This window comes from Convolutriloba macropyga, chromosome 9, assembly GCF_964194025.1.
Source record: "Convolutriloba macropyga chromosome 9, txConMacr16.3, whole genome shotgun sequence".
NCBI lineage: Eukaryota > Metazoa > Xenacoelomorpha > Acoela > Convolutidae > Convolutriloba > Convolutriloba macropyga.
The window spans coordinates 32,992,403-33,004,564 of record NC_134476.1 but is presented as its reverse complement, the minus strand read 5'-3'; the positions used below and the strand labels follow the sequence as shown (position 1 = coordinate 33,004,564).

The 12,162-nt window shown below is 39.5% G+C and overlaps 1 protein-coding gene across 1 annotated transcript in view; it reads left to right on the top strand.

The window, feature by feature from the left end:
* LOC142345736 (uncharacterized) overlaps window positions 1-12,162 on the top strand; it is a 160,978-nt gene that overhangs the window by 80,772 nt on the left and 68,044 nt on the right. The window contains exon 10 of the mRNA XM_075398032.1: window positions 8,584-8,805. Coding sequence (XP_075254147.1) covers window positions 8,584-8,805 — 222 coding nt within the window. The remainder of the gene's footprint in view (window positions 1-8,583; window positions 8,806-12,162) is intronic.

Sequence of the window (12,162 nt, the reverse complement as noted above, 5' to 3'; positions counted from 1 at the left end):
GAGGTCAATGACCTAAAAGGCTCAAAGTAGATGGGTGACAACCGAACCTGGGACAAAAGTCTGTTAGTCAGGTGCAGTCACTATAAGGCAAAAAGCGCTTGAAAGTGTGCTCGCACATGGGGAGGATTTACTGTCCTGGGTTCTAAGTGTTTTTTAAATGCACCCGAACTAAGTTTGAAGTTCCTATTGTAAACGTGTTTTTCTGCAAAGTTTTAGCTTTACAGATTCTGCGATAATCTACAATACTTCTAGCTTTCAACTAAGTTTTTCACGCTTTACTTTTTGATTTTTGTGTGATCTCAAATGCTCTCAATCTGAAATATGTTTATTGATAAAAATAAAAGCGATTGTGAGAAAGGGTGGTATGTAGTCGTTAAGCGCAGTTGGTAAGACGGAGGGCCGCTATTCTGAGGGTCGAGGGTTCGAACCCGAGTCGGGTGCCCTCCTTTTTGTAGACATGAAAATTTCTAATCAACACCATGCCGCCTGTTGCTCGAGCGCACTTCTTGCGACGCTGAGTTTTTTTTATGTTCCTTTGGGTGTTTGGGGCATGAAAAATGCTAATCCTATCCTATATATTAAACGCGTGAGCTCTAAAATGGGACCAAATTTTTGTATGTTTAAGTGGGCTCTCGCAGCGCATGTTTAAGAGCCACATTGAGCAACATGGTAAGGCGAACATTTTGAGTGAGGTCATTGACCTAAAAGGCTCAAAGTAGATGGGTGACAACCGAACCTGGGACAAAAGTCTGTTAGTCAGGTGCAGTCACTATAAGGCAAAAAGCGCTTGAAAGTGTGCTCGCACATGGGGAGGATTTACTGTCCTGGGTTCTAAGTGTTTTTTAAATGCACCCGAACTAAGTTTGAAGTTCCTATTGTAAACGTGTTTTTCTGCAAAGTTTTAGCTTTACAGATTCTGCGATAATCTACAATACTTCTAGCTTTCAACTAAGTTTTTCACGCTTTACTTTTTGATTTTTGTGTGATCTCAAATGCTCTCAATCTGAAATATGTTTATTGATAAAAATAAAAGCGATTGTGAGAAAGGGTGGTATGTAGTCGTTATAGCGCAGTTGGTAAGACGGAGGGCCGCTATTCTGAGGGTCGAGGGTTCGAACCCGAGTCGGCTGCCCTCCTTTTTGTAGACATGAAAATTTCTAATCAACACCATGCCGCCTGTTGCTCGAGCGCACTTCTTGCGACGCTGAGTTTTTTTTATGTTCCTTTGGGTGTTTGGGGCATGAAAAATGCTAATCCTATCCTATATATTAAACGCGTGAGCTCTAAAATGGGACCAAATTTTTGTATGTTTAAGTGGGCTCTCGCAGCGCATGTTTAAGAGCCACATTGAGCAACATGGTAAGGCGAACATTTTGAGTGAGGTCATTGACCTAAAAGGCTCAAAGTAGATGGGTGACAACCGAACCTGGGACAAAAGTCTGTTAGTCAGGTGCAGTCACTATAAGGCAAAAAGCGCTTGAAAGTGTGCTCGCACATGGGGAGGATTTACTGTCCTGGGTTCTAAGTGTTTTTTAAATGCACCCGAACTAAGTTTGAAGTTCCTATTGTAAACGTGTTTTTCTGCAAAGTTTTAGCTTTACAGATTCTGCGATAATCTACAATACTTCTAGCTTTCAACTAAGTTTTTCACGCTTTACTTTTTGATTTTTGTGTGATCTCAAATGCTCTCAATCTGAAATATGTTTATTGATAAAAATAAAAGCGATTGTGAGAAAGGGTGGTATGTAGTCGTTAAGCGCAGTTGGTAAGACGGAGGGCCGCTATTCTGAGGGTCGAGGGTTCGAACCCGAGTCGGGTGCCCTCCTTTTTGTAGACATGAAAATTTCTAATCAACACCATGCCGCCTGTTGCTCGAGCGCACTTCTTGCGACGCTGAGTTTTTTTTATGTTCCTTTGGGTGTTTGGGGCATGAAAAATGCTAATCCTATCCTATATATTAAACGCGTGAGCTCTAAAATGGGACCAAATTTTTGTATGTTTAAGTGGGCTCTCGCAGCGCATGTTTAAGAGCCACATTGAGCAACATGGTAAGGCGAACATTTTGAGTGAGGTCATTGACCTAAAAGGCTCAAAGTAGATGGGTGACAACCGAACCTGGGACAAAAGTCTGTTAGTCAGGTGCAGTCACTATAAGGCAAAAAGCGCTTGAAAGTGTGCTCGCACATGGGGAGGATTTACTGTCCTGGGTTCTAAGTGTTTTTTAAATGCTCCCGAACTAAGTTTGAAGTTCCTATTGTAAACGTGTTTTTCTGCAAAGTTTTAGCTTTAAAGATACTGCGATATTCTAGAATACTTCTAGCTTTCAACTAAGTTTTTCACGCTTTACTTTTTGATTTTTGTGTGATCGCAAATGCTCTCAATCTGAAATATGTTGATTGATACGATTAAAGCGATTGTGAGAAACGGTGGTATGTAGTCGTTGTAGCGCAGTTGGTAAGATAGAGGCCCGCTGTTTTGCAGTTCGAGGGTTCGAACCAATGTCGGGTACCCTCCTTTTTGTAGACATGAAAATTTCTACTCAAAACCATACCGCCTGTTGTTCGAGCGCACTTCTTGCGACGCTGAGTTGTTTTATGTTTCTCTGTGTGTTTGGGGCATGAAAAATGCTAATCCTATCCTATATATTAAACGCGTGAGCTCTAAAATTGGAAAAAAATTTTGTATGTTTAAGGGACCTCTCGAAGAGTATGTTTAAGAGCCACATTGAGCAGCATGGTAAGGCGAACATTTTGAGTGAGGTCAATGACCTAAAAGGCTCAAAGTAGATGGGTGACAACCGAACCTGGGACAAAAGTCTGTTAGTCAGGTGCAGTCACTATGAGGCGAAGAGCGCTTGAAATCATGCTCGCACAGAGGGAGGATTTACTGTTTTGAGTTCGAAGTGTTTTTGAAATGCTCCCGAACTAAGTTTGAAGTTCCTATTGTAAACTTGTTTTCTTTAAAGTTTTAGCTTTACAGATTCTGCGATATTCTAGAATAATTCTAGCTTTCAACTAAGTTTTTCACGCTTTACTTTTTGATTATTGTGTGATCTCAATTGCTCTCAATCTGAAATATGTTTATTGATAAAGATAAAAGCGATTGTGAGAAAGGATTGATTGTAGTATTTATAGCGCAGTTGGTAATATGGAGCACTGCTATTCTGAGGGCCGAGGGTTCTGACCCGTTTCGGGTACCCTCACTCTTGTAGAAATGAAAATTTCTATTCAACACCATGCCGCCTTTTCGAAAGCACTTCTTGCGACGCTGAGTTGTTTTATGTTTCTGTGTGTGTTTGGGGGATGAAAAATGGTAACCCTATACATTAAACGCGCGAGCTCTAAAATGGGACAAAGTTTTTGCATGTTTAAGGGGCCTCTTGGAGCCAATGTTTAGGAGCCGCTTTGAGCAGTATAGTTAAGCGAACATATTGAGAGAGGTCAACAACCTAAAAGGCTCAATGTATATGGTTGAGAACCGAACCTGGGACAAAAGACTGTTAGGTGCAGTCACCATGAGGCTAGGAGGTCTTGAAAATATGCTCGCAGAGGGAGAATTTACTGTCTTGGGTTCTATGTGTTTTTTAAATGCTTCCGAACTAAGTTTGAGGTTCCTATTGTAAACGTGTTTTTCTGCAAAGTTTTAGCTTTAAATTCTGCGCTATTCTAGAACACTTTTAGCTTTCAACTAAGTTTTTCACGCTTTACTTTTTGATTTTTTTGTGATCTTAAATGCTCTCAATCTGAAATATGTTCATTGATACGTTAAAAGCCATTGTGAGAAACGGTGGTATGTAGTCGTTATAGCGCAGTTGGTAAGATGGAGGTCCGCTGTTCTGAGGGTCGAGGGTTCGAACCCGTTTCCGGTACCCTCCTTTTTGTAGACATGAAAATTTCTAATCAACACTATACCGCTTGTTGTTCGAGCGCACTTCTTGCGACTCTGAGTTGTTTTATATTCCTCTGTGTGTTTGCGGCATGAAAAATGCTAATCGTATCCTATATATTAAACGCGTGAGCTCTAAAATGGGACAAAATTTTTGTATGTTTAAGTGGCCTCTCGCCGCGCGTGTTTAAGGGCCACATTGAGCAGCATAGTAAGGCGAACATTTTGAGTGAGGTCAATGACCTAAAAGGCTCAAAGTAGATGGGTGACAACCGAACCTGGGACAAAAGTCTGTTAGTCAGGTGCAGTCACTATGAGGCGAAGAGCGCTTGAAAATATGCTCGCACGGAGGGAGGATTTACTGTTTTGAGTTCTAAGTGTTTTCTAAATGCTCCCGAACTAAGTTTGAAGTTCCTATTGTAAACGTGTTTTTCTGCAAAGTTTTAGCTTTAAAGATTCTGCGATATTCTAGAATACTTCTAGCTTTCAACTAAGTTTTTCAAGCTTTACTTTTTGATTTTTGTGTGATCGCAAATGCTCTCAATCTGAAATATATTTTTTGATTCGATAAAAGCGATTGTGAGAAACGGTGGTATGTAGTCGTTATGGCGCAGTTGGTAAGATGGAGGACTGCTATTTTGAGGGCCGAAGGTTATAACCCGTGTCGGTACCCTCCCTTTTGTAGACATGAAAATTTCTATTCAACGCCATGCCACCTTTTCGAAAGCACTTCTTGCGACGCTGAGTTGTTTTATGTTCCTATTTGTGTTTGGGGCATGCAAAAAGCTAATCCTATCCTATATTTTAAACGCGTGAGCTCTAAAATGGGACAAAATTTTTGTATGTTTAAGGGGCCTCTCGAAGCGCATGTTTAAGAGCCACATTGAGCAGCATGGTAAGGCAAACATTTTGAGAGGTCAATGACCTAAAAGGCTCAAAGTAGATGGGTGACAACCGAACCTGGGACAAAAGTCTGTTAGTCAGGTGCAGTCACTATGAGGCGAAGAGCGCTTGAAAGTATGCTCGCACGGAGGGAGGATTTGCTGTTTTGAGTTCTAAGTGTTTTTTAAATGCTCCCGAACTAAATTTGAGGTTCCTATTGTAAACGTGTTTTTCTGCAAAGTTTTAGCTTTAAAGATTCTGCGATATTCTAGAATACTTCTAGCTTTCAACTAAGTTTTTCACGCTTTACTTTTTGATTTTTTTGTGATCTCAAATGCTCTCAATCTCAAATATGTTTATTGATAAAAATAAAAGCGATTGTGAGAAAGGGTTGATTGTAGTATTTATTGCGCAGTTGGTAAGATGGAGGACTGCTATTTTGAGGGCCGAGGGTTCTAACCCGTGTCGGGTACCCTGCATTTTGTAAACATGAAAATTTCTATTCAACACCATGCCACCTTTTCGAAAGCACTTCTTGCGACGCTGAGTTGTTTTATGTTCCTGTGTGTTTGGGGGATGAAAAATGGTAATCCTATATATTGAACGCGCGAGCTCTAAAATGGGACAAAGTTTTTGCATGTTTAAGGGGCCTCTTGGAGCCCATGTTTAGGAGCCGCATTGAGCAGCATAGTTAAGCGAACATATTGAGAGAGGTCAACAACCTAAAAGGCTCATTGTAGATGGTTGAGAACCGAACCTGGGACAAAAGACTGTTAGGTGCAGTCACCATGAGGCTAAGAGGTCTTGAAAGTATGCTCCCCCAGAGGGAGAATTTACTGTCCTGGGTTCTATGTGTTTTTTAAATGCTCCCGAACTAAATTTGAAATTCCTATTGTAAACGTGTTTTTCTGCAAAGTTTTAGCTTTAAAGATTCTGCGATATTCTAGAATACTTCTAGCTTTCAACTAAGTTTTTCACGCTTTACTTTTTGATTTTTGTGTGATCGCAAATGCTCTCAATCTGAAATATATTTTTTGATTCGATAAAAGCGATTGTGAGAAACGGTGGTATGTAGTTATAGCGCAGTTGGTAAGATGGAGGACTGCTATTTTGAGGGCCGAGGGTTCTAACCCGTGTCGGGTACCCTGCCTTTTGTAAACATGAAAATTTCTATTCAACACCATGCCACCTTTTCGAAAGCACTTCTTGCGACGCTGAGTTGTTTTATGTTCCTGTGTGTTTGGGGGATGAAAAATGGTAATCCTATATATTGAACGCGCGAGCTCTAAAATGGGACAAAGTTTTTGCATGTTTAAGGGGCCTCTTGGAGCCCATGTTTAGGAGCCGCATTGAGCAGCATAGTTAAGCGAACATATTGAGAGAGGTCAACAACCTAAAAGGCTCATTGTAGATGGTTGAGAACCGAACCTGGGACAAAAGACTGTTAGGTGCAGTCACCATGAGGCTAAGAGTTCTTGAAAGTATGCTCCCCCAGAGGGAGAATTTACTGTCCTGGGTTCTATGTGTTTTTTAAATGCTCCCGAACTAAATTTGAAATTCCTATTGTAAAGGTGTTTTTTCTGCAAAGTGTTGGCTTTACAGATTCTGCGCTATTCTAGAACACTTCTAGCTTTCAACTAAGTTTTTCACGCTTTACTTTTTGATTTTTTTGTGATCTCAAATGCTCTCAATCTGAAATATGTTTATTGATACGATAAAAGCGATTTTGAAAAACGGTGGTATGTAGTCGTTATAGCGCAGTTGGTAAGATTGAGGACTGCTATTCTGAGGGTCGGTGGTTCTAATCCGTGTCAGGTACCCTCCCTTTTATAGACATGAAAATCTAATGAACACCATGCCGCCTGTTGGAGAGCTCTTCTTGCGACGCTTAGTTGTTTCATGTTCCTGTGTGTTTGGGGCATGAAAAATGCTAATCCTATCCTTTATATTAAACGCTTGAACTCTAAAATGGGACAAAATGTTTTCATGTTTAAGAGGCCTCTCGAAACGCATGTTTTAGAGTCGCATTGAGCAGCATGGTTAAGCGAACATATCGAGAATCGCGAGAGGTCAACGTCCTAAAAGGCTCAATGTAGGTGGGTGAGAACAGAACCTGGGGCAAAAGACTGATAGTAAGGTGCAGTTACCACGAGGCTAAGAGGGCTTGAAAGTATGCTCGCCAGAGGGAGGATTTACTGTCCTGGGTTCTAAGTGTTTTTTAAATGCTCCCGAACTAAGTTTGAATTTCCTACTGTAAAGGTGTTATTCTGCAAAGTTTTAGCTGTACAGATTCTGCGCTATTCTAGAACACTTATAGCTTTCAACTAAGTTTTTCATGCTTTACGTTTTGATTTTCGCGTGATCTCAAATTAAAAATGGCAATTGTTTTCTCTTAGCAATTCTTCTTTCCATTCGCTTGGTCTTTTCTTTGTTTTTTAATTTCAAATCTTTGGACGATGGTTTTTCGTAAAAACCACTGGGATTCTCCCATTAGTATTGTTGCCCCCAAACGAATTTTAGAGCAATCATTTTTCTTATTCTTTCTTTCGTTCTTTCTTTCAAAACAGGATTCACCAAGAGCTTCGAACAGACTGAATTGGAAAAATCTAACAGCTTTCTCTGTCCTCCATAGGATTGAGTTTTACCACAGGTTGAGTTTTATTTTATAGCTGTTGATTTGCGGTTCTATTACCATTATCCAAAAAATTGCTACGAAACTAAGTTCTGAGCAGTTTTAGTCATATTGTCTTATCTTCCTCTATTATATTAAATATCAGTCGCAATTGAGCACAATCGTTAACATTGCTCCTATGGTAACATTTTTTAGGGATCCTTAATCATGCAACCTAGCGCATATTAAATGCGTTTTGAGACGCGCTTTGCCATCATAGTTAAGCTACTAATATGCACATTTTACGCTCATTAAGCATTCGGTATACCAGAAGCAAGCGAGTCACAAACGCCATTATCCACAAATTTGCTATAGAAAGAGCAAAGGACAAATGCAATACGCATAGTTAGCGTAAGTGGTGAGACCTGTGGCTCTTAAGCGAGAGGTATGGGTTCGAGCTCGAGTCTGTGCGAAACAGAAACCTTAACTTCTTTTAAACCTCTTATTCGTGTAAATGATTTGCTTGTTATGGTTTTGCGGGCCTGCTAGTGTTAACCTCTAATGTGGTTATTTGAAGCCCACTATTGAACTTCTTAGTCCCCTTTAGCCCCCCGACTGAAGCAGGCTGCAGTTGATTAGAGCTATCACTAGTCGCTCGAGAGCAATTCTTCCGACGTTTAATCGGTTATGTTTCAATTCTTCGTTTTTAATAGAGCCACTACCAGTTGCTATCTTTCACTCTCATTAAAGGGGCGACACATAAAATGACAAGTCCGCCTTCAAATAGGTCACATAACCATTTGGTCATATGTTCCAACAGGCACAAATTCGGTCACATGCGTATGGAAACAAAATTTCGCGGATGAAAGGAGATCCGAAATAATTTAACAAGCAGCAAGTTTCAATCATGTTTCCTTGCATATTATCGGATAACATAAATTACATGTTCTGTTTTCGGCTTGTCGGTTGTTTGATCTTAACTGAATTCGGAATAAAAGTTATTACTCATCCAACACACTGGTATAAAATTTATTCTGTCATTATTTGAGGAACATATTGGTTTTCAGTTTTCCTAATTTGTAGCGTCACATCCTGCACGCAATTATGTCAGTTCTTTAATTCCGCTGTTGCAATCATCCAGATATGCAATCATTTTTATTGCTCTAGAGCGATCTCTAGTGTTGTGACAAAGTGGTTTCTTTTAGATCGACAAAGGTCCCATGACAAAGAGGTCAGCGCGTGGTGACATAAAAGACATGAGACAAAACAGTTCTCAATCCAATGCTTCTGCACTGGGCGGGGTGTCCTCATCTGGAGCAGGGGGAGATGCCAGGGATATCCAAAGTGACACGTGGTCTGTTGACGCGTATGCGAGTGAGGACGGCTCAGAGCCACCTCCGGAGACTACTTCGGTTGAGAGATTGTCGGTAGGTTGGATTTATTTTCAACAGTTAAATGAAAATTAGGAATAATTATTACTGCTTACTCTTCAATTAGTTTGACGAGTGCAAGGAGGCGATGCTTCTCAGCGAAACCTTGAAAAATTGTTTAATGGAGTAGAGGAAGGAAATCAAAAAGACCCGAAAACAAAAGCGCGGAATAGGATGTAATTTCAGTCTTTCGTTTCGTTTTTGATTGCATAATGTCTTTTTGCTTTGGAAATAAAACAGGTGTGCTACGGGGCATATATTTCTGTCGAATATAACAAAATCAGTGTGTTAATCATTGTGATTAAAAAGTGTTGAAAAGTTGAGGATGTTGCACGAAGTTTTTTGTGGTTAAAAAGAGAAAAATTTGCTTGAGTGTGAGTTTACGACTCAAAGAGGAGTATTTGTATTCTACAGCATTTTTTAGCTGAAGCGAGCTTGTTCATGACTTGAACTTTGACTTGTTTTCGAACATTGGACTTAAACTCTTAAACTGTGGCTTAGATACTATTGCATAGTTTTTAGCCTCTGCTAGTAGTAGTCAAAGTCGAAAGGTCATTTTGAACAGTTTTTTTTTCATAACAGTCCCTCTTCCTTATCCAAATTTACTCCAACTTACCCCTCCCCCACCTAGTCTCTACAACCCCCCCCCCCCCCCCCAATCCCACCTACTCCTCCGCCTACCCAACGTAGCTACGACAGCCCATGCAGCTGTCCCCCACACCTACCTACTGCCTAAACCTACCTTTCCTTCCACCCATCTACCCCGGCACGTCACCCAAACCTCCGAGCTAAAACTTGAGATCAGTTTTAATACTTCTTCTTAGTTTTTTTGAACAGTTATTTTTAATTTTTTTTCTGTGATATGTCGGATTTTGGTGAACTAATTTTAGGGGTTATATTGCGCGAATCTTCGGGTCATTTCCAGGATTCGGAAGGCTATGGTTTTAATGCGGTTTTTTCTTTTGACCGATTTCTCGTCTAAAAATTTTAATTTTTCATCCCCAGAAACGTGATAAACCGTTCAAGCCCAGGGGGTATTAAACGGCTGAGCTGCTCTCTTAGAGCCTTACTCTTTACTAGTCTCTGTGTATGCGGCTCACCGAAACTGTGTTGAGAAGACATAAATTCATGTTGAGAAGGGCGCTCCTTAATCTTTGACTCCCATCCTCAGTCAACCCCCTCGTCCGCCGTCTTAGCTTGGAAATTTTGACCCCCTCGACCAGCCCTCTCAACCAAACCACCATCCCACTCAACTCCCCACCTCAGACCCCACCTCCTCTCACCCCTCCAGCCTAATGCTAGCATCCCTTAGCCTCAGTTTTCTACCACCGAAGGCAACCGGTCGTTTGAGAGCAATTTGCCCGACGAATAGTTGGATATGTCCGGAAATTTAATCCTTTCATTTGAGGTCCAGGCTAAATCGTTTTGGGACCGCCATTATTCCGGCAGCGCATTGTTTACATGGTTTCATTGAACTCAATTATGCAATATTGAGAAGCATGTTTGGCTGAGTAGACTATGTAATTTTCTGAAAGAGCCCCTTAAAATCAGAATCAACTTCAAGCTTTTCTTGGACAACATTCGAGAACTCACAACCAATTTTGCAATTATGCTAGATGAAATAATTTTATTTAATCAATTTTATACAGTTCTCATAGAAGCTGAAATTTTGTGCATTCAAATCATAAAGAAAATTTATGTGCAAAAGCACAGTTCAGAAAGACATTGGGTGCTGTCAATTTAAAATAGCTTAATCAGATAGTAAGAGATCAAATTATTTTAACGAAAAAACCTTGTGAAAAGAGTGAATTATTTTTCATTGCGGAAAACCGAGCGAAGCTAAAGTTGAGTATTGCTCACTTTTCAAATAATTGGAATCATAAGTCAAGTCGAAGTATAAATACCTTCAAAAGAGTATAAAGAACGTTTTGATTGGGCTACCTTAGCAATTAAGAGTTATAGTGTCGAAGAACAATTTCTTCGATATAACTAAACACGAATGCATTGTTAAATGGAATCACTCTTATTTGCTTTTTTCAGGCCATATTGATTTTCATCAGAAATACAGAGCGTTTTGTATTTCTGATAAAGTATTATAGCGGCGAAGCTGCATTGGATTTTACTAGTCAAAGAAAGGCAAGATTACTCCAAACCCTTTCATATCAAACCCTTCCATTTCAACAGTGCCTCATTTACAATGATTAAGGCTAATAATAATGCATTGCTGACCGAAATAGAACAGCAAATTTGATTTTTTTAGACTAATATTTTTATGGTCGGGTCTTTTAAAAGGTATTAGATGTTGCATCAGCAACTACATCAACTCAGTCCTCTGTGGGTTGCCATCTGTATTCTACTTCACTTAAGTCCATTTTGCAGCTATACTGCCAATCTAAAAAAAGTAACACTTCATTTATCCCAAAAAAAAAACAATTTCAAGAGGTAACATCATGAAGGTAGTGTAGTTTAATATAATAATAATAGCTTTTTAGATAAAAAATACAGGTGGGTCAACAGCAGAATTAATTAATTAATCAGGTAATGCACCAGAGAAGCATCAAAGAAAGCGCACATCGCGCCAAGAAACATTGCTTTTGCCACTTGGTACGTTTCGCAAAAATATTTAAATAATTTCTATATATTTTTTAGCATCAAGTAGGGATATTTTTTATCACCAAAATTTTCGAACGTCGATTTATATAAGGGAACAGTTTTATTTAAAAAAACAGTTCTGCATGTCTATTTTTTTGGTATCAGTTTGCAGAAGTAGCTTTTTGTCCGTTTGTGTTTAGTTACTTCGAAGGCTGGGTGTTGCGGTGCAACATTAATTGAATCACTTGCTTAGAAATGCTTTATTATAACGCTTTATGCTTAAGAATCTCAAGCTCGAAAAGACCAAGTGAATGTGATAATATCGTTTGAAATTATGAATATTTGGTTTCAGCACGTGGTTAATTATCATTGTTTTCCTCATCTTGCTCGGATTGCATTGAAGGTCATTGTATCAAAATCTATTGTAAATCGTAACACTGGGTACGTAATTTTCCGAGATGCTGGTAGATGAGCGCTAAATATTTTGCACATATGGAAGGTCCTTTTATATTTCAAACATTGAGTGGCTGGCAATATTTCAAATTTTTGTTTCAAATCTCTCGATGATTCATATTTTTTTGAAGTAATGGTCTTTAAAATCCGATCAATTTGCCAGTAGTTCAAGAGAATTTTCGCTAAAATTCATGGAAATCAACTTTTCTTTCAAAATATTATGCTTAATGGAATCAAAAGCTATAATAAATCAAGAAGAGCAGCTGTGATGATCTTGTTATTGTCAATAGCCAGTCGAAACGATTCGGT